At 34.1% G+C, this 25,250-nt stretch overlaps 1 protein-coding gene across 1 annotated transcript; it reads left to right on the top strand.

Annotated features, from left to right (window-relative positions):
* Positions 1-96: 96 nt before the first annotated feature.
* On the top strand, positions 97-24,934 carry LOC132560249 (ATP-binding cassette sub-family C member 5-like). Its single transcript, XM_060224912.1, has 32 exons — positions 97-183; positions 378-502; positions 921-1,034; positions 1,561-1,725; positions 2,430-2,577; positions 2,701-2,848; positions 5,276-5,361; positions 6,007-6,180; positions 10,615-10,677; positions 10,836-10,920; positions 11,794-11,942; positions 12,816-12,923; positions 14,267-14,432; positions 14,759-14,832; positions 14,928-14,999; positions 15,305-15,429; positions 15,865-15,937; positions 16,099-16,302; positions 16,422-16,569; positions 17,111-17,200; positions 17,702-17,880; positions 18,972-19,214; positions 19,685-19,814; positions 20,653-20,935; positions 21,211-21,397; positions 21,978-22,067; positions 22,443-22,626; positions 22,735-22,894; positions 23,112-23,190; positions 23,907-24,020; positions 24,293-24,457; positions 24,766-24,934. The coding sequence occupies exons 2-32, from the start codon at positions 381-383 to the stop codon at positions 24,862-24,864; spliced, it is 4,227 nt and encodes a 1,408-aa protein (XP_060080895.1). The 5' UTR covers positions 97-183; positions 378-380; the 3' UTR covers positions 24,865-24,934.
* Positions 24,935-25,250: the final 316 nt, after the last annotated feature.

Here is a 25,250-nt window from a genome sequence, read left to right on the forward strand (position 1 = left end):
TAAGCTCATGTGCTCTCCCTCCTACTTCCGCTACGTTGGTTATTCCGCCTGGTTAAAATAAGATTTCAGCCATTTCATAACGCCGTGAAACACACATTGAACGACACGCTTCTCCTAGCTATACATATGTCTGTCAACCTGGCGAGGATTACACATGTTGTTTACAAGCAGTGTATTTAGCCGGTAAGTAAACTGACCTTATCCTTATTTCAATTCATAAAACTAACTAAAGCTGTAAGTAAACGTGTGTTTTATATTGTTTATTTTTCAAATATGTTGTTATTATGCCGTGTTGATAAAACTATACATGTATAAAGATATAACTGTGCAGGTAAACATGATGTAAACTACACACCCGTTTTATTCTATATATGCAGTAAATGATGAATGGAGTCAAAGAGAAACAGGTTGAACAGGCGTTGCTAGAGAAATCAGAACTTCCCACTACTGTTAAAACTGACCTAGATGTGAATAATGTAGCTGACCCCGAGTACATCACAAGGTGGGATATTAAACGGTGTATATATGTATAAAGGTAGAATGTGTAACATCGTGTATATTGATGCAAAGTTATTAAGGAATAACGTTACATATGTGCTTGTTCTATATGTGTTTAATCATTTCTACTAAGTATGGAGTGTACATCAACATATATGCAATATCAAAATTCATATTTATATTCGAGTACATATATACTTTATAAAACGTAAATTTATATGTTATTTATTTATATATTTTATCTCAAAACATAGATATAATATATATATATTGATCCTCACGGAAATATATATATATTCATAATCGATATGACAAGTAAACAAAGCAACTTTATATGATGTTTCCCTTAGTTATGTTTTATCAGTGATAATTATGTTATTCATATCTTTTCATTCTAAAGTATATATGAAATCATATTTCAGTAATTTGGAGGGGATAGGAGCTCTAGGAGAAAGTCATTTGTCGTTAAATTATGCATATAGCCGGAAATATTCCACAACTTTGAAGATATTGAAGCCATTTAGACCTTCAAATAAGTAAGTGTTCATGTCCAAATGAATTGTTTGTCCAAAGCAAATATCATTATCGGTAACGGTTAAGTATGTTCTACGTATACGACGTCCGATATTAATAGCGAGCCCGTATTACGCCAAGAGTACAGTTGAATTTTAAGATAATTTATAAATTACACATATTTTATATTATGGATGATATCCTACACGTAAATGTACCTTTCAGCTGTCGATTTATCTTAATTAAACAGTGGCAAAACAAAGACAAAGATATCTCAGATTGACATAGGTTTATCAAGATAGATATCTACCAATTTCAGGTAAATCAAATAGCTTGAGGTATGGAATACATCTTTATTCGAACATTGATATTATTAATCAAAATTGCAGATCTGCGATCAATTCTATTAATACTACATAATGTATATTTTAAAGATAAATAAAATATATAAACAAAGTATCATATTAAGCAAAATATTGCAACAAAACTATGTATTATCTTTATATTGATTTTAATTTTCAACATATCTCGCTTTATCCAATGTTGCAGAGATGGTAAACTGCCTGTAAATAAAGTTGGTATATTCTCCTACATAGCGGTATCATGGATTTCTTCCCTTGTAATGAGGATATACAAACGCAGAGGCCAGGCACTAAAGGAGGAGGATGTCTGGGAGTGTTCTGACTGGGAGACCAGTAGCGTCAACGCTGACAGGTGACAATATCCCATAGGAATATACCGATATAATTCTGAATGTATCTCCCCTTACAATAATGCAAAATAGGTTTGTCATTGGAGCAAAGGAAAAGCTCCATTAGGCTTTTTACAGATTAAGATTTAAGAGTGAACATTACCTTATAAAGTTCCATTTAAACGTGAACACGAGAAGAAGTCACCGTTTTTCACTTATAAAATTGTAACTATGGTCTGGTACTTGACGTTGTTTAACATTATATAAAGAATTGCGATATTCATCAACTTATATTCCTAATACACCTCCCTATCTAGGTTTTGACATTTCCTTTCGATCGTTTAGGATTTTTCTCAGTCGTCACCTAGGCTTCAAAAGTAAGGAACTTAGCAACGATAGCTTTACTGACTAGCCCCTGAATGATGCAGTTTAATCAAGTGTTTGACTCTACTGTATCTTCTAATCTTTTATTAAAAGGTGTGTTATCAACCGGTATGTCTTTTGTAAAATTATCTATATATGCAACTGGATAAAAATATGTCTTAAATTTGTGCACGAGGAGGACCTTGAAAAAGGACATGAAAATTAAGGCTAGGTGTTCCGGAGAGAAACCATCATTTGCTTCGTCTACTACACTCGTCAACGTAATCGTCATTGTACACATACATAGATTAGATCTGAGTTGAGAAAACTGGCGGATTTATATTATTTTATTTTCTTTGAACAGACTAGATAAGCTATGGAGGAAAGAAGTCGAGGATCATGGCAAAGGAAAGGCGTCGTTTTTGAGGACATGGCTGAAATTTACACAAACGCGTTTATATGTATCAATTTTCCTTGTTCTGTTGAATGCAGTTTCAACTTTTTTCATGACTGTGAGTACTCATTAATTGAGTTAATTTGTTAACACAAATTCATACGTTGCCAAAAATTGCAATTTTATATTTTTGAAACAAATGTAAGTTTCGTTTTTGAGGTTATATATTTTTTGTCCGTAGGGTTATATTACAAACCTGGTCATCAGTTACCTGGAATCGGAAGAATCCAATCTCGGTGTGGCTATAGCGCTCTTGACGGGAAATTTCTTCGGTCAAATTCTCCGAGCAACATCATTCAATTTATTGATCATGTTTGGAGTACATACAGGTAACACTGAAATAATATCAACATGTCAACATAATCAAAATAAAAATTCGATTAAATCAGAGCAAAATATAAAGAAAAGAAATATCTAAACGAAATCTCTTGAAAAAGTACAATGAGAAGAAGACCAGGTACTCCGAAAGAGTAAGCGTCTTCTGTTTCGTCGATGCCACCCGCTATCTAAACTATGGTGAATGCAAGTAAGTAATGTCACGTTCTCAAATAACAACAAGGTATACAACAACCTACCGAACAAGGAAACTAATGAGCGTCAAACATTCAGTTTCATCGTATACAAAGAAATATATTTCTCAGAAAGATCACTATGGCGACAGTAAAATTTCTCCATAATTTCTTGAAGTATGAGTGTGTCCGTCGGTTGACGACTTCTGCAGCGAAAATCGTGATAATAGGAGCAAGCCCTTGAATATCAAATCGGCTGTGACAATTTAACACCTTAGGTCGGGGACACAGGTTGTTGCTATCCGGAAATGGAAAATTCACAATAGGATGATACCAATCATCACGCTCATCATATAGCTTTGTGGAAAGCTTTCCTTCTTGGTTTCGTTGTAAAGAAAGGTCGAGATAGCCGATGTAGAAGAGCATGTCGTGTCCTTGATTTCCAAATCTGGTGGGTTGTATAAATGATAACATGAAAGTGAAAGTTACAACTTTGCAAGGTCTTGGTGATCTGTTTTGGTGAGCTCTTCGATAAATTCAGCCTCGTATGAAGACAAAAATAAGCCAACCAACAGAAAGCCACAATTACTTCCCATAGTTATGCCAAAAGTCTGTTGGATTTCGTCTCCCATATATTTCTTCTTTTATTTTGAAATAGTTTTTTTCCGAAATACATTTCAGCATGGTTCACAACTATAAATTTGTACCATCATTCACATTTTCTTGGAAAAGTGAGTTTACATAGCAAGCGAACGAAGACATTTTAGAATGGGATATGGTGGTGTACAGAGTGCAATAACAAAAGAACTAATTTTTAAAAGTGGGTGTTGACGATTGGTCAAAAACTATTTGGATTTCTTTAAAATCCAAGTACTACAAATTCCAGATATTGAATAACCATTATCACACTAAAACTGTAACCGATATTTGTTAGTGCTAATAATGACAGTAAGTAGTTCGGGCAAATATTTGGTTTATCAGCTAGACGAGACAGCAGTAAAAGGTTGTTTATATGGAGTCTTATGTAGTTTAGGAATTCAATATAAGCAGCGGTTGCCCGTATTCTTATCATTAATAGCCAGTCTTAATTAGTGTAATATTGAAGAATGATTAGCCATTATTTCATCATTGGAAAGATTGCATAGATGGAGTTTCCTTCGTTATCTAGCAGGCCTAATTCTTTTTGATACCAGAACATGTAGTGATGTTTGCAGACAAGGACCAAGTTATCGGACGCCTTATCTGTAGGCATAATAATATACATGTCATGTAAATGTTTAAGTGTGGCTTTAACATAAGACTCGAGGAACGCTTATCTGTTTTGTATTTATTTTAGAATTCAAGCTGCAAATTCTTTTAAGAACGGTGGATCGAATGGATTTAAATTAAACCACGCAGAAAGGGAATCCAACGCAGCGTGTTCTCGTTTCACCTCATTCTCTGGCATAGATTTCAACGGAATCCATCAGTTTCTTGAAATTCATATTCCAATTAACGAACAGGGTTTCACGATATTTGTTACCTTTCATGGCAAGCTCTCGTAGATTTACATTTTGAATAATGCTTAAGTTACCAGTAACTATGTTCCCGGTCGGACAATAGTTAGTTATAAGTAGTAGTAGAACGAGAACAAGGTAGCAGAGGAGCAGTTCTTTGGTTATCTACATTCATTTTTTGAAGCGTTCGTTGGTAGTTGAAAAGTTTGGATCTAGTGGGCTTTGAGTAGCTGTAGGGTATTACAATGGTGTTTCTGCTTTGACAGTATAGTGGAATGTTAGCTTGAATAGTCTTCTGGTGTAAAATATTGCTGTTGTTCATGGCACCAACTCCCTTATTTGCAAACTCAACTTTTGTTATTTGACAAGTTGTAGGAGGATGACGGCTATTGTATGGATGAGTTTAAAAGGCTTGATTTGTTCTAATAGTTTTATGATGTCTCCAAGCTAGTTTCCACAAGTCACCAGAAACAGTATTAGCTGGATCCACTTCAAGTCTTCTTAACACGGAGAGAGGAGTCGAATATATACGTTGGTTCATGATCGATGGATGTTCAACAAGTAATATTGAAAATAAGAACGGGATAAAGTAACAGATGTATGCTCCAACTCCCACCCCTCCAGGGAAAAAGATGGATATAAACAAACTTGCAAGTTCTTTGTTATGAAAGTTGTCAGAAATTACGCATGGCGCGTTTACTCGACGATGATTAACAAATTCTTATGAGACATGATTTTGATTATTTTCTAGGTGTACGGTATCGTGCTGGTGTGTTGGGATTGGTTTATAAGAAATTCATGAAAGTTCAAAGTTTGCCAGGAAAGGTTTCCTCTCAGGTATACTGTAGTGGATTAGTATTATTACATGTCATTAATCATCATGAATATCGAATATGATGTCAACATAATGCATATTTCGAATTGTATATCTAGACAGGGCCTTATAGTAAGTAAAATTTGATATAATGATGTAACGTTTTTTGTGTAACATTGGCAAATGTCCGAATTAATTCTTTCTATTATTATTTATTCATCCTTTTTTTTTATATAAAACAACAATGCCAGTGTCTTAAACATAAGCTGTATTTTGGCGAAGGTGAAAAGAGACAAAAGTGGCGAGCCTTTCGGCAATACACTTTTTTCTCTTTGCCACTAGCCAAAAAGCAGCTTATATAATAATAACCTGTCCGTGTGTTCTATCATCGTGCAACATGTTTGAAAATTCAAACTTTGAAATTTCAACAGCTTTTAAGGCCTGTTTGTTTACTTGCTTACCTGACGAAGTTGACATCACGATTAATTGTGCCTGATGACGCAATGGCAGCACAGTTGTTTGTTTGTTTGTTTTTGTTTTTTTGTTTTTTTTGTTTTTTTTTTTTTATGTTATATCATGAAATCATGATAAATCAATTTGAATAAATCATGATTATCAATTTGATTTGTTCTCTTGATTTTTATGCGATTTTACTGTTTATATTACAGGTAATTACCATATTTGGTACCGACGCCCTCAGACTGCACATTAACTGTGTAACACTCGCCTTCCTGTTGGCGGTTCCTGTCTACATCATTATAGCGACCATCTACTCTTACTACCTGATAGGACCTTGGTGTGTTATTGCTCTAAGTGTCTTCATATTTTGCTATCAAGTTCAGGTAAGGCTTAAATTCCTTTGCTAGTGAAAAATCATTGGACGTGAATGATAATTAATTTGTCCATTTACTTAATATATAACATAAACTTCATCTAATTTCGAAATAACATTTTAAATTAACGTTAATCACTCTTGTTGAACCGGATGGAAACATGCGAGGGGTCTTAATATGGTACCTAGAGAAACCCACGTGGTTGAGCAGGTGTTAGCTACTTCAATTTTAGCTCACCTGGTCCGAACGGGCCAAATGAGGGGATGCCATGGTCCGACATCCATCGTTTGTCCTGTTCGTAGGGAGTCACCTTTACTATTTAAATGACTTCTTCTGAACAACCAACACACCAAACGTCATGGTATTTGACTGGATTAAAGCCCGGCACAGTTGGCGAAAAGAAATGGCATTGACTATTATTCAAGGCCTCAAGGGTCGAATTTGTTAAAAACATTTTAACAATTTCTTCTGACTAAACAAAAGGCGCAGAATCATGATACTTTGCTGATATATTCTTAGGATAAAGGTCAGCAAAGCTTGCAAATGAAATGCCTTGACCCATATTCCTGTATTTGAATGAAAGGGTCTTAATTCAATTTTTAGCATGAGGAAAATTGAATATTTTTCGTCTTCACGTTTAAACAAAGACGGACTGTTATTTGTTATGAAAAAAAACATTGTCCAAGGGTAAATCCGAACTGGATGATTATAGTTTATCATGGTAAAAGCTCTATTTGTTTTTATTAATGTTGTATTTTATGTACATGGATGCTGCCACTAAGCATACATTACTCATACTGTTAGAGGTCAATGGTGGCAGACAAGCATGTACTGCGTATGCATAATTACCTTATGACTAAATAAATCCTTAATAGATAAGACCATAAAGTCATTTCTAATGTAGAAATGTCTGTTATTTAACCTTGCGTGATTTGTACTTATGTATTGTATTGCCTTGTCATACTACAGTACTATGTACCAGTGACCTCCTAATGACAATGAATCAACCTCAATAAATAGTTATATATATAGTTACTAAGCTATATCAATATACCTAGATCTTGAGTGTTCTTCTTGCTTTTGCAATGTAAAGTTCTAGGTATCAAGATTCAAGATTTGCTGTCAGAAATTCTTTCGCGTTCCTTTTTTTACGTTTCTAACTAGATCACATGATCCTTCCCATCTAATCAAATCTCTTCTCACATCCATTCGCACAAAAAAAGTTCCTTTCCCTCGTACATTATATTCAAGTATCTTAGTATTTTCACTTTCGAAAATGATCTTAGGCTTATGAAGAAAAATTAAGATATAATCTTCATCAAAAGGACAAGTATTATCTATACTCAGCGTCTCGTATGAACAATATTATTCCTATAACAATCATTATCACAGTAATTTCATAAAACGTATAAGTAGGCTTACAGATAATAATTAAATGCCAACTCTGTTCCTATAACGCAATCAGACTATCTATAAAGACATAGAAAATGCTTTGATAATGCTAGTTGTACATCGCAATCAAACCGGCAACTCACTTCCAGTTTACAACTTCACAATCGCTGAATATTAAAAAACAATAAAACAAGTTCTCGATGGCGGTTGGGTCCCAACGTAAGTTAAAACTGTAGTTATACCGCGTCAGTAGGTTCCTCTTTCATTCCATTATGGATTTATTGAACATTGCTCCAGATAATTCAATGGACATTATAATGAGAACTGGGCCAGTAAAACAAAAACAAAGTCGACACAATTATATAGCTTACTTGAATGTCCCTGACAAAATGTTACACTAATTTATTAAAGGTGTATAACAAAGGACAGCTTTCAGTTTTCCAAAATAAAACTAGTATTTCTACAGGCATTTTTTTTTTTAGAAAATTTTGGTTTTAGATTGACTGTCTGGGCCAACTGCTTTCATGTTAATTAAGGGCGTTCATTATGCAGGTATTGTTAAATGTGGCGTTACTTTGAAGTCTGCAGTAGTGATTGAGTAAGCTTACCACACTTGTCTAAGGGAATTAAATTGAAATCACGGTTAGCAGAATTGGTCACAGCACAAGACAGACTTCCGTAGTCGACACAACTATATGACCTACTTTTTGGTTCATTACAATATACCTAAAGTAAAACTCAGAAATAATTGCGAGGACAAACTTTGCCGGTGGAAAAACGTGATTTTTTTCTTTATTCACATCTCATTCGGATATATATATATATATAGACAGATCTGGTGTAGGATATCCATACAGAATATGTCTCTAAATCCCATTAATGATCCACGCCATGAATACGCACTTACTCCCGACACGGTTACAGAACGTCAGGAATGCGAGTAAGAATATAAGAATGCAATCGCATGCACTTTCCGACTCAATAGCACAATACACATTTTTTAGTTTTTATAAGGCTATTGTGTGGTTTGTAATTTTTAAGTGCTATTGACATTGAGTTCACAAGCACCTGTGAGTGCATTTAGAAAGCACAAATCTTCCATAATAAAAATGAAAAAGAATTGATGACAAATTCATTATCTAATCACATCTGATGTAAAATTTCTTGCATCTGTGCAATGACGTGAACAACGCATTTAGTATGAAATGTATTAGTGTACACATACAGTACGATTTCAGAGGGTGTTAATTGGGCTACGTCTCAGGTAGAAGTGAACAATTCTAAATTTGAGGGAATAATCATATTTGTCGCAACAAAAATGATATATTCACCTTCATCTGCGTCATATGAAGGTTACAGGTGATGATCATTATATCTCGCATTTAAGGTTACAAATAAATATATTATTAAATGTTTAACGTTACAGTGATTTCTGCACTTTGATTCTATTTTACTCGGGAGAAATGGTGTCAGTCACTAATGGTGCAATTGATTGGTATGAGCATCTCTTTAAACAAGGCAGAATCTGGTATGTTTCGAAATAAGTTATGAAAATTGTTCACCATCATGTAGACAATAGGAGGTATCAGTCATGAGAGATAGTTTTTATATTTGGCATATATATCTTAGCTAACACCTGGAGAATCCAGGTAAGGCAGAGATAAGACAATTTATTTCATAAATAATACCTTTGTTGTAAAACTATTGTATAAGCTTATAAAGAACTGACATGCTGGTAACAAAGCATATTATTGACTTGCTACATCTGTAACTTGTGACGATGAACACTACTTTTATCGGATATTGTAATGATTTTCATGCAGCGTTATTGTAGCATCCAGTACCAGTGCTACTTATGTTTAAAGGTGTGCAGTAGTAGATTATGAATAGAGGCATAAGTTGTAAGGCTTGAGAAGCTAACAAAGAATTTCACAGTGAGCGGTGTTTAATTGTGCACGTAAACATACATCATAGTATGTCCTTCACAGTGTAGATGGTGTGTGTGGTAGCATAAATCTGACATTAGGCTGCGCTCTGCACTACATTACAGTTTAACGTGATAAATGAAAATGTTATACCTTTAACTTTAAAGTCTTAATTCATCTGATTCGTTATCACTGATTTTAACTTGTTATATATATTTGGTCTTTGTTTTCTGTGAGAGACAAAACTGTTGGAAATATTTTCGTTCAAATCAATATATTGCATCACCAGTTGATGAGATAGGTGGATGTTGCTGACTACAGTTCCTTTAGTTCAGTAACTGTGTTAGATAGATCATACCTTAACATAGAGTCACTGTACATAACAGTAGTTCAATGAAAACAACGGAAATTATGATAGGTAGGTAGATTTATAGTTGCAGTAATTTGTACCTGTGCAGTCTGATCAGTTTTTACCCTTGTGCGATGAATTTATTTCCTATAGCCGACATGGTAATTTAAAAATACCTATGTAAATACCTGGCTATCCGTTGGATGGACGTATTGTTTGAGCAGGACGTTCTAGAGTCTAACAACTCTTGAAATTTGATTTTGACAAATAAGGCTTGAAATAAGTCTTGTGTTTTATTTCACTTTCAACATAATTGTATTTAGGAAATAACAAGGAAGTAACAAGGTATAGATAAGAGTTTAGGTTCCTGTAACTTACACTTACACTAATGAATTCTAAAAAAAATGGCCATGCAATTTGATTATTTCTATTGAATGCGAGTGTGCGGACATATTGAATGGGGAAATCGATTACAAACTAAACTTCAGATGTATCGGTTTCATATGCGAAATTATCTAGCTGTACAAACGAAGGCATGGATGAGATATGTGTGTAATTTTAACATTTGGATGATAAGTGTGATTGAGGCTGTGTGTTGTATGAATTCAAAATGCTCTACAATGTATAAAAGAATTAACACCGAGCGTAATCTGATGGGAGACATACGGTGACAATGACAATGTATCTGTTCAAAATTAAAATAACGCTTGCTCTTGGAGTCCTTATGTAAAATCTTTCATTGAATGCTTAATAAAACAAAATATTTACACGTTTCAGGCACGATTGAACGTAATGATATCAAACCTCAGAAGAAAAACTCTAGTTTTCACAGACCAGCGAGTAAGTATGCTTGATAAAAAATACAGGGTATACACATATTTATACACATTAAAGATACCATGAATTTCAATTTTATTCCGAAATTATGCTTGAGTAACTTAAGGAAAGATATCATCTATTATTTTGAAATCTAAACCATTAACCTTCTACGTTTTCAGATACGAAAAATGAAGGAGGTGCTTTATAGTATGAAAATGATAAAAATGTATGGTTGGGAAGACTCATTTCTAGATGTTATTAAAGGTAAGTGAAGATATTTAATTACTGTATATGTAATTTTTTATACATGTGTAATTGGTTATCACTTTTGAGTTATAATTTGCCATTTTAGATTTCACCATTTCAGAGAAAACCCATAGTTAATGATAGTCTACATGTTTGAAGCTTGGGGACCTTACCTTTGTCTTCAGCTCGCATGTTATTTTAGGGGAAATCTTTTTTGTAAGGCTTTTGAATATGAACATATGTTCTTTAAAAAAAAACATCTCTTGTAGTAAATTATGAAACTAGTTACGGCAACTCCACATCAAGAGATTTTCCTCTTTCCAATTAACTTTATTTCAAAACAAACATAAGAAGCCGTTAAATTATTACCTGGCTGAATTACACCTGATTATTAACTCGTGTCCTGTCTTGAATCCTCAAGATAAACGGGAGAAAATCTTTTAATGTTGAACAAGTTTAGTCATTCTTAGTTTAGATGACGCCTCCTAATACATATTTTTTCATCTAAAAACGAACCCCATAAAATCTATGCTTTAGATTGAATGCTTACTATGGTAGGAGTTTCGAAAGGAAAAAACTGTATAAACTACACTGTATAGTTAGATTCCAGCCCCCGTCATTATGTAATCGTTTGTTTGTGAAACGTCTCTTCATATTTCTTTTGGTGCATAATGAATATTATTTTTTATAAGTGTCAGTAGTAGTAACGTCCGAGACCTTTTGAAATGCTGGAACTTACTTTTACATCACTTTTTCTGAATTCCTGGCGAAAATCTTACACTTTTTTGAGTCTGGATTCATATGTTAACACTTATATATGTTTATTATTTTTAAATCGTCAAGGAAATGTTTGTTTATTTATTCGTTGATTTTAATGTGGCATTTTTACAGCAATAAGAACAAATGAGGTGAGGATATTGATGAAGGCGGCGGTTATAAATTCTGTGGCCAGTGCAATCATTCCGATAACGCCTTCCGTAGCCACTGTCTCAACCCTCGCTGCTTATATGGCATTTGGAAATGACATTACAGCGTCAACGGTTTGTTATGTTAATAAAACGCTATTTGTTTAATCAAAAGCAACAACGCGAAATTTCCCCAACCTTTTAAGAATTTTAAGACGGTTCTGTCGTCAGTACCAATCGTTAGGGAGAATCTCGAATATTGGCTGAGTTAATGTGGCTTATCAAAACAACTCGAACAACTTGTACCCTGTTTCCTGCACCACAAAAATGAAAAGGATATAATTTGGGCTCTTTCCATCCGATGAGATTTTCCGAAAAACAACTCTTAAAAACGTGTCACTAATTTCTACAGAATGATTTCCCATTAGGCTAGTACCTTAGTTGTACGATAGGTTTTGTATTCTAAAAATCCACGGAAACAATTAAAACATAACAAATAACACTTTTGCCATTTTTCCAGGCCATGAACCCGGAAGTATTCAATTGATTTTAAAAGTGTTATTACTCATAATAAAAAGGATTTTACAGCTTCTGAGTTGTCGAAACTATGTGGAAAACACTGAAAATATTCATCAACATACACACGTATAAAATAGATTAATGACATGTATCTTAATTTGTGTTTTGTCATCATTTATTACTGACAGAATGCAACGTGTTTTAAGATAGAAAAGTTTCCGGATGTTTATGTATGTTACTTTTCATGTTAATAACCCACTTTTATCAATGTTATTCATATGTAAGATATGTGTCATCAATATAAAATGAGACAATTGTTCCAGTAATGGTAGTGTTTATGTCACATGGTTCAATTTAATTGAATATACATTATTGAACAAATGATGTTTTATTCAGGTAATTATTCAGTTAGACATAACAGTGTAATACTCGTATCCTAACATCCATTAAAACCTCACTGTCATAATTCTGATTTCGGTCCCTATCCAGGCCTTCGCTTTAGCTGCTACGATGGAATTTCTCCGCGTACTATTGACCAGTGTGCCTTTTGCTACGAGGATGTACGGAGAATCGAAAGTCGCCATGAAACGGATAAAGGTATGTGAATTTTGTACTATCACATTAGGATTATCATGTCAGTTACGGTAAAGCAATATTTGTCGAATACAAATATGCCAGGTGAACAAGCTACAATATTGCCGTATACCTACTGTGTGTATTGATTTGTCGATAACAATATTTAGTGTTGAGGCATAAGTGTATCGGTGTAACATCGGGGGTAGTGTATAATTATGTTATATAACTTCAACTCCTCGTATACATTTCAGTCAGGGACAACCTGTGTCTTAAGTTTGTTCGTTATATTTAATAACAAAAAATCAATGACATCTCAAAGGAATATATATATATTATACATGTAACGAAACTATACAATGTCGATAGGAGAAGAATCTATAAAACCGGAAGTACTCTATCATTTTAAAAAGATGTACATAAAGAGTTATTCCCAATTTCTAAAAATCAGTTTTGAACTCTTATTAATGAATACGTCATCAAATCACGAAAACATGTAACTTGATCAAAACGATTAGCTAATCAACGGGGTTTTTGGTATGAAATGTCAATATCGGGTACGCTGAATCGAGTTCTGAGGAAATATCTGCTTTGGCTTTTTGTCTGTAAAAGTCCCACACATGCTCAATTGGGTTCATCTTTGGTGACATTGCTAAGCGGACACTATGTGGTTTGGTATTATCATCAATAAGGATAGGCCGAATAATTGGGCATCGAAACTTTCGAACTTTTAAATGTCCTTCAAGGACATACAAGCGAAAGTTACAGTTTAGAGAAAGGCATTCCCAAACAGTAACGCCCCCATCAACAAATGTTGTTAAGCACAGAATGTGATTAAGATGGTATAGAATATTTTGTCTACACACATGAACCAGATGGCTTGTCGCCAAAACCTAATATTCATGTCCGATGATCAAAAGAATCTTGTTTGTGCCTTCAAGTAAAAAGAGGACGTTTTATTGGTCGGAGAGAGATGTCATCTATTGTTTCAACGCCCGGTGACTATACGCTAGCTAACGCGAACATTGGCGTCCAAATGTCGTATGAGCCTGTTGGCAGTTGTGAAGGGGACTTCTCTTGCCTATCTGTCTACGCAGAGCATGTCAACAGCAATCGTCAATATAAAAATGCATTGTTACTATAAATAGATATTCCACAATAGCAAACGAGGTTTCACCGATACATTTATTTGTGTTACCTTGTACTAATAACAAGCATCATAATTAAGATTGACATCATTTTCAAAGAGTTAATTATCATGACTTATTTAAGAAAACAGATGTATTAAACATGAGAAAGTATTTCAACTATGAGAAATATTATCTTTTATTATATAAGAGTGTTCACAGAAAACATTTCTGTCGTAGAAATTTCTAATTCGGGACGAGTATACACCACCGACTAACCAGGTTAAAGATGAAATGAATGCTGTCGAAATTCACGACGGTGTTTTCCAATGGGAAGATTTAACTGATTTACCAAATGAAAATGATAAGAAGAAAAAGAAACAGAAAAAGAAAGAAGAAGAGAAAAGTAAGAGCTTTCTCATTGAATGAATGCATATGTTATAGATACATATTTGCGTTTTAACCAGTCTGTGTGCTGTAGTTATATTCGAAGAGTGAGATTATACATGTTACTATGATTTTACGTATTGATTATATTTCATGTTTTGATAAGGAAGGCTATAGCTCATTAAATATCCAACCAACTTCCTAGATTTTTTTATGTACGAATTCAAGCATTTTAAAATTTTCTGAATACATTACAAAACTTTATTTGAATCTTGTACTATTATTAAATGATATTAAATAAGACCTCATTATTGCTACGAAATAAGTTCTTTAATTGTATTATAGATGTTTTGAACTCCCCGCGGTCTGAAAGCACTGCATCCTTTAATCTTGACGATATCCAGTTTAATGTTAAAAAGGTAAGTTTCTCTCTTTGTCTACAGATAATACAATACATATATATGATATTTATCATCAATGAGATGTGATATATTGAAACATTATATTACTTTAGGGACACCTTGTTGGTATTTGCGGGTCTGTAGGCAGTGGGAAATCGTCTTTGATGTCTGCCATTCTGGGTCGTGTAAGTACATATTTGTTTAATTCTAGTGCCAACAGTTGTGTTGTTGTACTCTAATAAATACGGTACTACCAGTCTTCTTGTTAAAGATAAACTTTATCTTATAAGTCAGTACGTCAAAAATTAACCTGAAACTTAAACGCATAAATATAATGCTTTGGATGGAAAAATGTATCTGAATTTGGTCGATAACTTTGCTATTTCAATTAATTAATAAGGCAGTTGTTAGTTCGTATACATAATATGATACCTAAGATATCTAACTTTTTATGGATATTTCTACAACATTTTCTCCACTTTACAATCAGATGCCGAAATTAACAGGTCATCTTGCAGTAGACGGGTCTGTCGGCTACGCTGCTCAACAAGCGTTTATATTCAATGGAACCTTAAGGGAAAATGTTCTATTTGGGAAATCATACGACAGCATATGGTAGGTATATTGTATGTAGTGCCTTGACATTAAAATTGGATCAAACTGTGATATTCTTTTATTCAACTACATGGTTATTTTACCTATGTGGTTAACCATAGTCTATAAAGAACCTCTTTCTCAGAATAAAGACTCATTAATTGTATTATTTTCTTTGTTCGTTGATTGAATCAATTTCTCGTGTTTACATACATTGTCAACCAATGTATATTAGTAGCTAAAACAGTATAATGGTCACAAAGTATATTGTATGAAAATGATATGATTGATAGTATGTTATGTTTGCACAAACTGCAATGAAATGGATACAAAATTCAATCTAATAATTGATAAACAAGTGTTACCGGTGTAAATATATTATACTACATGAATACTAAATGTCTTGATTTTAATATGAAAGGTAATATAAACATTACTTTTGCTATTATTTCCAAGGTATAAAACAGTTATATATGCCTGTGGGCTAGAACCCGATATTGCTTTGCTGCCAAATGGAGATCAAACTGAGGTGGGTATTAAGATACGAATCGTTGGATCAATGAGTTAGGATATGAATAACAGACTATTATTCACAATGTGGTACTCATCAAGAACAAAAATAGGACTACGTGTACCTCTATAGGAAACTGAAACAAATATAATTTTGACATGTAAATGTGTTGTGTTTAGATTGGAGAAAGAGGGATCAACATCAGCGGAGGACAGAAACAAAGATTGAGTCTTGCACGTGCGGTCTACAGTAAAAGCGACATATATCTTCTTGACGACCCTTTGTCAGCCGTTGATGTCCACGTTGGCCGACATTTATTCCACAAATGTATAAAAAAAACATTGAAAGGGAAAACCATTATATTGGTCACTCATCAATTACAGGTATACACCTTACAATTACTTTTTGTTGTGAATTGGTAAATTGCAATTAATAGGTTATAGTTCCATACCATCAATATATGTATATGTATTTATCTAAATTGATGTCAATTACATTGTAGTATCTTCATCATTGTGACGAGATCCTGGTAATTGAGGAGGGTAAGATAGCTGAACGGGGCCAGCATGATGATCTGATAGCACGAAATGGTTACTATGGCTCCATGATGGGTCAATTCCACGCTACAACGTCCCACAACGCAGCAACAGGTAATTGTATAAGCAACAAGTAATTGCATTATAATTCTTTGGGAATTTTTAATTACTAGTGAGACTTATAACCCCTTCCCATCCCTCTACGACTGACTTACCATTTCTTAAAACCGACGGATTTCTCATTTACAAAATTTGTCCGAGAGAAGTTTGGAAACCATTTCAGACTGGTCTTTTAAATAGCAATTAACCTGTGCACATGTGTTTTGAAATATAAGGTCGGTGATGGTGTAGTTTGATGTCAAGTGCATAGGTTATCATCTAGTGAGAAGTTTTTATCACTTTGAAACGTGTTTGGTGTATTCAGCATATTGTTCTGTGGAACAAAAGAATAGAACATATATTGATTAAGCTGTTTTGCAAGGTCTTTGCCTTTAGTATCTTATTTCTGTTACGTAGTGATCGACATGCTCTTTTCACGATTGCCCATGTGTATTTATCGGAACTTTTGCAATAAAATTACAATTTTAAGATTAAAACTTCTTTACTCACATGAACTTGCCATTGGATAGGTTTTTTTTGTTTTTTGTTTTAACAGGAGATAGCAAAGAGTCACCGTCACAACAAAGTCAAAACCAATCACCGGACAAATCGAAGGAGACAGATTCAAAATCAGACGAAAATAAAGGTGATTATATGAGAAAAAAAACTTTTTATTGAGTACGACAGAGAAACTTTTCTCCTTATCGATTATTTCGAGAGCATTTTTTTTCCAAATTTTATTCAGTCGATGCTAGTCTGTGTATTCTACTCATCCATAATGGTCGTTCAGTATGTGTTAGTAAATGTACAGAAATTGTCTAGATATTGCTAACACTTCATTTATCAGGTGTTAAATTTACTCTGTCAAGATGAGTACGTGATATTTCACATTCCATGAATTGACTTGCTATGTTGTATTTGGAATGTGAATTCAAGTTGTATCAGCAATTTGGATTTTATTCTTTACGTAAATAGCACACATTGGTATAAGTCAACAGTAATAGTGATTTAATAAAAGTTTTTCGTATCAGAGTGTCTGGTACTACACTCTAATGAATGTTAATCCAAAAGTAAATGCCATTTTTATTCCTAAGTACAGAGTATCATTTAACTGAGAATGCAATACAAGTATTTTCCTTCACTCCAGGTAATCTAACGGAGAAAGAAGAAGCGCGAGTAGGCGACGTGTCCTGGGGAACATACAAGTCTTATATAAATGCCGGTGGTGGCTATGTACCTATGACAGTCGTAATGTTTCTAGTCATCATCTCAGTCGCTGTGCTTGTATTTACAGACTGGTGGCTAGGCATCTGGCTCCGAGATAACGTAAGTCATCAACAAATTTAGAAAGTCAAGTTTTACTCTTTTTATCATAAATGGGCATTTTATAATCCCCAAATTATGAAATGTGTGTTTTTGTTTCTCAATATATCTCTGAGGTCACAAGCTAAGCGGATGGTTTTGAAAATACACTCTAACAATTAAATGAAGGGTTAATAAAGTCAGTCATATATTGAATATCAGCGTCATGTGTTACCCTTTGGTGAACGCCAACATCATGCTTTGGTACCCAATAGTGAATACCAACATTGCCTTACACTTCTGTCGCCAACATCTTGTTATGGTACCCAATAGTGAAAACCAACATTACCTTACAATTCTGTCGACAACATCGTGTTATGGTACCCAATAGTGAAAACCAACATTGCCTTACAATTCTGTCGCTAACATCATGTTATGACACCCTTTAGTGAACACCAACATTGCCTTACAATTCTGTCGCCAACATCATGTTATGACACCCTTTAGTGAACACCAACACTGATTTACAATTCTGTCGCCAACATCATGTTATGACACCCCTTAGTGAACACCAACATTGCCTTACAATTCTGTCGACAACATCGTGTTATGGTACCCAATAGTGAAAACCAACATTGCCTTACAATTCTGTCGCTAACATCATGTTATGACACCCTTTAGTGAACACCAACATTGCCTTACAATTCTGTCGCCAACATCATGTTATGACACCCTTTAGTGAACACCAACACTGCTTTACAATTCTGTCGCCAACATCATGTTATGACACCCTTTAGTGAACACCAACATTGCCTTACAATTCTGTCGCCAACATCATGTTATGACACCCTTTAGTGAACACCAACATTATGTTACACTTCTGTACGATATAGACTGGCCACCGGCTGACAAAAAAGAATATGACTATATTTTAGGAATCGTGTTCCATTTAGAAATTGTTTACATGTTTTGAAATTTTCGATTTATCTATAAATATTTGAATGTTTCCTAAATATGAGATTTTCCTTCATGATTTAATTTTGTTCACACTTCTACCTACTTAACTCGTCTCTAACTGGTTGATGAAGATATATTATAGATGTTAACTATTGCAGGACGAATATGCCAAGTATCTCGGAGGAAACATCACATTTAACAACACAGTGCCTCCAAATACATCAACGCCTAACTCCATATCAAACTTTAATCAAACATATAATATAGAAAATAACAACTCCACATTCTTAGGACCATCTGAAGATAGTCATGCAAGGCTGCGGTTCTATATATCTATCTATATAGGCTCAATGATTGGGATCTTGGTATTCACCATCATTAAAGGACTCGCTCAATCCATGGTACGTGTAATTTTAGTTAACAAATGTAAACTTTTTATTTAAAGTTAATGTTAGATATACTTTCATTTTAACGCCGTCCATTTTATGTTTATAGCAAATATATTAGATAAGCAAACACGAGCGTCCGCACTATTTTGTCAAATAGCATATCATTTTATTAGTAATCTTTTTTCCTTCAATACATATCTTGAGCACAAAGAGCAATAGTCAGGTATGAAATAAAAAGAGCATCTTGAATTGTACTGCTTTGGCTTTAGTGCTTTTGTATTCGTCGTTTTAAATTCAAGAATGTCAAATGAATATCTTATCATTGAAATTATAAACTTGTTGGACATAGGATCAATCCAGATATTTGATATGAAACCGTTTCTGATATGGCTAACAACAAATTTTCCATATTGTATTGTTTGTGAATAACGTCATTCGTCATTAAAGAATGGACAGTCAATACATAATATTTTCTTCCTCAGATGATGATGCGATCTACCAGATTATTACACAACAGAGCTTTAGCAAATATCATGAAGGCTCCCATGTCGTTCTTTGATGCCAACCCAGCGGGACGGATCCTCAACAGATTTTCTCAGGATTTAGATGAAAGTAATGACATTCAAATAACGAATTTTAATTGATTTTGAGTCTACAGCACGTTCACGTCTAGATTTTGACTTTGATCACATTGGATTTTCCTTAGTCACCTCTCATGAATTGCATCATGCAGCAGTCCTTCTAGGACTCATTAGTTTTGCGAAGGACCTAAGTTTTGAAGCTTAGCATGCGACTACGGATCCTTTAGGTGAACATCGAGTGTACGTGTGTTCCATCGATCTGATTTTACTTTTTACCACAAGACAAACCTAGGACAATGACATACATAAACCACACCGGAATAATTATTTTTGACCTTGACAAAATGTTTAAACTCGATCTCGTGAAACATACTAGTTCACAAAATTTTTACACAATGCTGTTGTTAATTAAAAAATACACACATAACTCATATATATCTTTCAATCGGTGTCTTTTCATAAAACTTATCCTTTACCCATTAAATGAATCATTGACTTAATATCTAACTATATTTTGACAACACATCAAAATTACTAATACTAAAAACCGCGTATATGCCCAATGAACTTGGGATTAATTCGCTATTCCGGAGGTTTATAGAGGTTTTATCTATCAACAGACTTTTTAATTTAGTTTTCATATGTAAGGCTTAGTTGTTAATACATAGGAATGTCATGTTGCTGAGAAATATGTATTTTTTAACATCGTAAAGAAAGAGTTGCCAGCATCCTTCATTAATTTTTCAATATTTTTCGTCTTCTGTCATTAGTAGGGATTCGCAGTTTCATCCATCAGTATTTAGGTTTTTAACATTGGTTGTGAAACATATAATATTATTTATATAACAACATTTCTTTTTTTTTATTAGGTGATGTCTTTCTTCCTATCTACATTGACGTATTGCTTCGATTGTTGGTAATGACTGTCATGTCCCTCGCGTCGGCCATTTACAATCTCCCATGGACTTGTATCGCTATTGTCGTCGTTTGTGTTGTGTTTTATATCTTCAAAACGATTTCTGCCGAATCCACCAGACAGATAAAACGATTTGAAACCATTGTGAAATCTCCATTACTAAATCACGTGACTGCTTCCGCGCAAGGTCTCTTTACAATCGTCTCATTTAAACAACAGAAGCAATTCATCAAAGAGTAAGCTTGTATTACATCTTAGCATTAATCCGTGGTTGCATTATTAATATCCTGGTTACTTTGTTGAAAATTCATCATTCATAAGTGGTATCTACTTTAAGAGAAAATCATATTTCTGACTATTATACCAACTAATGATATAACATATAACACTTACTTACAAGTATTTTTGCTATGGATCTATATCATTACACCTTGATATCTTATACATGTTTAGTGCGTATATTTGAAGAAAAAAATACAATTCAAAACAAAAATAACAATTCTTTTTACAGATGTATGAAATTTACGGATGTGACGTCAACGGGCCTGTTCTTATTTGAAGGGATGATGAGGTGGATAGAACTAAGACTTGATGTCACTGCCTCGATAATGATAGTGGCCACGATGTTGGCCATGGTCTTAATGAAGGGAACCATCCCTCCTGCATTTGCCGCTTTGTCCTATACCTTGTGTGTCAGGGTAGGTTTCTTACCATATTACACATTTTTTTCTGGTGTCTTCTACTTGGGTCGTGTGGAAGAAATTATAAATATATTTGCAGTATTTAGGCACGTGAAACTGTCAGAACCAACTAATGTGACGTTTTTACACAACCTGAATCTACTATGTGTCTTCCAATTAGGATACATTCAAACGATACAAATTAATTCATTGTTTGCAATGTTAATTGTTTTAATTCCATCTCAACGTCCCTTTCTTGTATTCTCTCTTCACCTTTTGTCTGATATGGCTCTGAATGTCACTAATGCTTAATATCCCGATCAACATAGTTTTCCCACTTCAGCAGTTCATTTTATTTCTGCTGTAGTTACTTCGCTTCCTTCGAAAGACAGACACAGGATGACAAGCATGATGTAGTGAACTACCATGCATGGTACATCTGTCTTACAAATAACGCATATGGAACATATCTATCAACGACGTGTGCATTTTGAAATATTTCATTTATAACACTACTTTAACAAAATGTTAATTGGTTTAGTTTTTAAACACGAGATTATCTATGTATGTAGCGTATGTGATGTTTTTGTTTGTCCAGGTGGTATCGTCCATGCAGTTTATAGTCAGGGTAGCAAACGAAACAGAATCCCGGTTCACCTCCGTTGAGCGGATACATGATTATGAATCGGTAAGTCAATGACAATATGATATATATATATATATATATATATATATGTGTGTGTGTGTGTGTGTGTGTGTGTGTGTGTGTGTGTGTGTGTGTGTGTGTGTGTGTGTGTGTGTGTGTGTGAGGGTGTGTGTGTGGGTGTGTGTGTGTGTGTGTATTAAATCCGGAAACGATGCATGCCTTTCAGTAATTAAATGTTTGAAGTAGATTAACAAATTAAGGTCCAAGTCGAATATATTTTTGTGGGTAAACTCAGAAAGTGCATTGTTCTAACTTACTATGTTTATACAACAATTGTTTATCGACATTATATCATAAGAAGTTTTCCTTTGTATTTTTTACTTAACGTCTTGAAGAAATGCAACCATTTTCTTTAAGAACATAGAGACGGAGGAGGACTCTGCTTCAGTGATTCCGGACGAAAGTTGGCCACAGGACGGACGTCTTATTTTTTCCAATGTCATGATGCGCTACCGGAAAGACATGGATCCCGTTTTAAGAAACATCAGTTTCGATATCAAACCAAAACAGAAGGTCGGCATCGTAGGCAGGACAGGTGCTGGTATGTAATTACACTAGTGTTAATAATGTAAATTACAATTACACGTCTGACATTGAAAATAACAGAAATAGTTCTCATTTATTTCCAAATGGTATTGATATCACACAGGTAAGTCTTCCCTAGCCACAGCGCTGTTTCGTCTGTGTGAACTGTCAGAGGGACATATATCCATAGATGGCATGGACATCGCGCATATCCCACGTAAAACTCTGCGGTCCCGTTTGGCCACGATACCTCAAGATCCTGTGCTCTTCACCGGTACCCTCAGGTATGGCACATCATCGAGTAATCTTATTTTAAAATGTGCTCTTCTCTGTGAGATAAAGGGATAATACGCCGAATAAGAATGTTAAACATTATATGAAAATGACATATAACAATTCATCTAAATTAATTGGAATGTTGACATCAATGTGTCACGTGCTATATTAGAAGTCAACAGAATATATATACATTCTATTGGTGTTTTGATTTTACCATTATAGATACAACTTGGATCCATTTGACAAGTATACAGATGAAGTTGTATGGGCAGCTGTAGAACAAGCCCATATGAAGGAAAAGGTATTTTTCTTCTATTTGCCTTTCTTAACTTAAATGACGTGATTCGTTCCTTCCTATTCCTTTATCATAAAATATTTTCCATTTAATCCAAAGTATTTCAATCGTCGAAAAATTAATACACCAATGCGCCGAAAATATAATTCCCCACGAGAAAACCTTTTATGCGGTAACTATACCCAATGCATATATCAGTTTAAAGCTATTTTTGCGATTGTGTCTTTCGTCCAGATAATTGTGATCAATGTTTAATTATAAGAGATGTTTGAATTTTTAACAATATTCAGTAGATCCGGGTGTGTAACAGAGCTAAAAAGGGCAATTATCTTATCTATTTATCTCGATAAAACAGATAAAACAAGTTCACAGGCTATATTTATAGGCATGTGAAATTCAAATAATTAAACAATTACTTATTTAAACTATTTGTCGTTTTGCATCAGTAACGTTATACTTGTAATAATAAAAATATATCTTATTATAAAAACATATAAAAATGATCTCAAAACTGTTATTTTAATGCCATACAGTAGTATATAATTCACACGCAGAAAAAAAAGAGCATTTTTACTCATTTTGAGTTTTGAGCGTTTGGAAACTGGACATTTACACGAAATAAATTGTTCGATTAGAATTAAACGAGATTAAATTTGAGTTGAATTTTTTTTATAGAATTGTTGTTCATTTTCTGATATAGAATTTATATATAATATATTCAGATCAAATCGTATGGTGATAAACTTCAAATGAAAGTGGAAGAGAATGGAGAAAACTTTTCTGTAGGAGAAAGGCAGCTCATCTGTCTGGCACGAGCTATCCTCAGACGAAATAAGGTGAGATAAATATATTTACACGTACATATTCAACAGTACACGGGACTTTATTAGTATACATATATTACTTCTTGTCAAATTAAACACGTCCGTCGATAGAATGATTCATTATGGTTAAATATATTTTATTATTCGTTTAAAAGATATTCGCAGATTTTATATGAGAAATTTATTTTAATTAATCCAAGCGAATAACAATTGAACTTACTAACCTAAAATGTTTGTTATATTTTTCCGATACAAATATGAGAGTGATTTTTAACCTTCATTAGATTCTGGTCCTGGACGAAGCAACAGCGTCCATCGACACGTCCACAGACGCCATGATTCAGCAGACGATACGGGAGAGCTTTTCTGACTGTACCGTCCTGACGATCGCTCACAGACTCAACACTGTTCTACATTGTGACGTCATTTTGATCCTTGAGGCAGGAGAGGTGTGAATTATTTCTGGGCATTTGTCACTTGTTTTATACAAAATATGAACATGAAGCCTCTAACAGAACGTGTATGAACGTACAAGAATCTCCGGATGGTCAGACTTAATAGTAAATTGATCAGGACAACGTTCGATTTAGATAATCTCAAAAGAATAACGAATTCAAGCGTATAACTACATGAACATGACATCAATAAATTTCATATGATGTTATTTCAATTTATTTCTAATCATATGTCAATATTTTATCAAAAGTATGCAAATCAAATCAGTATTGTCTTTTGATATGATGCTTTTTACATACAGGTTCTAGAGACAGGGAAACCGCAAGACCTATTGTCAAATCCAGAGTCTGTATTCAATAGGATGATCCGGGCACAAACCGTCAAAACTCCGTCACCGTAACTCACAGTCATCTACTGTAACCATGGGCACACTAGAAGCCCAATCATATGTCAAGACACAATGCGGCGCCATCAACATGATTGATATACTTTCATCAATCGTGAAACATCGATAACCTATAAAGTTTTTTTTTCACTTTTCTTGATGAATCACAAACGATGCTGTACATCCTCAATCGTTCATGCTGCATCATATATGTTGATCTCTTCCTTTTTTTGAGTTTAACAATTATCCCTGAATCATTCAGTCACCCTGTGTTTTTCGTGTTTACATACAGATAGCTCATTAAGACTGTACGGTCTCATACATTCCAGGTCATAAAGTCGACTTACAACTCAATATATGTATGTATAGCATGTAAGGACAATAAATTTCCACATTAACTC

The sequence above is a fragment of the Ylistrum balloti genome, unplaced genomic scaffold (assembly GCF_031769215.1).
Source record: "Ylistrum balloti isolate Yb309-2 unplaced genomic scaffold, AGI_CSIRO_Ybal_v1 Utg371040, whole genome shotgun sequence".
In the NCBI taxonomy this organism is placed as follows: domain Eukaryota; kingdom Metazoa; phylum Mollusca; class Bivalvia; order Pectinida; family Pectinidae; genus Ylistrum; species Ylistrum balloti.

Bases quoted from the DNA above. Each gene is read 5' to 3' on its own strand.
- LOC132560249 (XM_060224912.1), top strand. From the start codon at position 381: ATGATGAATGGAGTCAAAGAGAAACAGGTTGAACAGGCGTTGCTAGAG. The intron at 2,578-2,700 runs GTGAGTACTCAT...TTTTGTCCGTAG, and splicing joins TTTCAACTTTTTTCATGACT to GGTTATATTACAAACCTGGT. The intron at 14,833-14,927 runs GTAAGTTTCTCT...ATATTACTTTAG, and splicing joins TCCAGTTTAATGTTAAAAAG to GGACACCTTGTTGGTATTTG.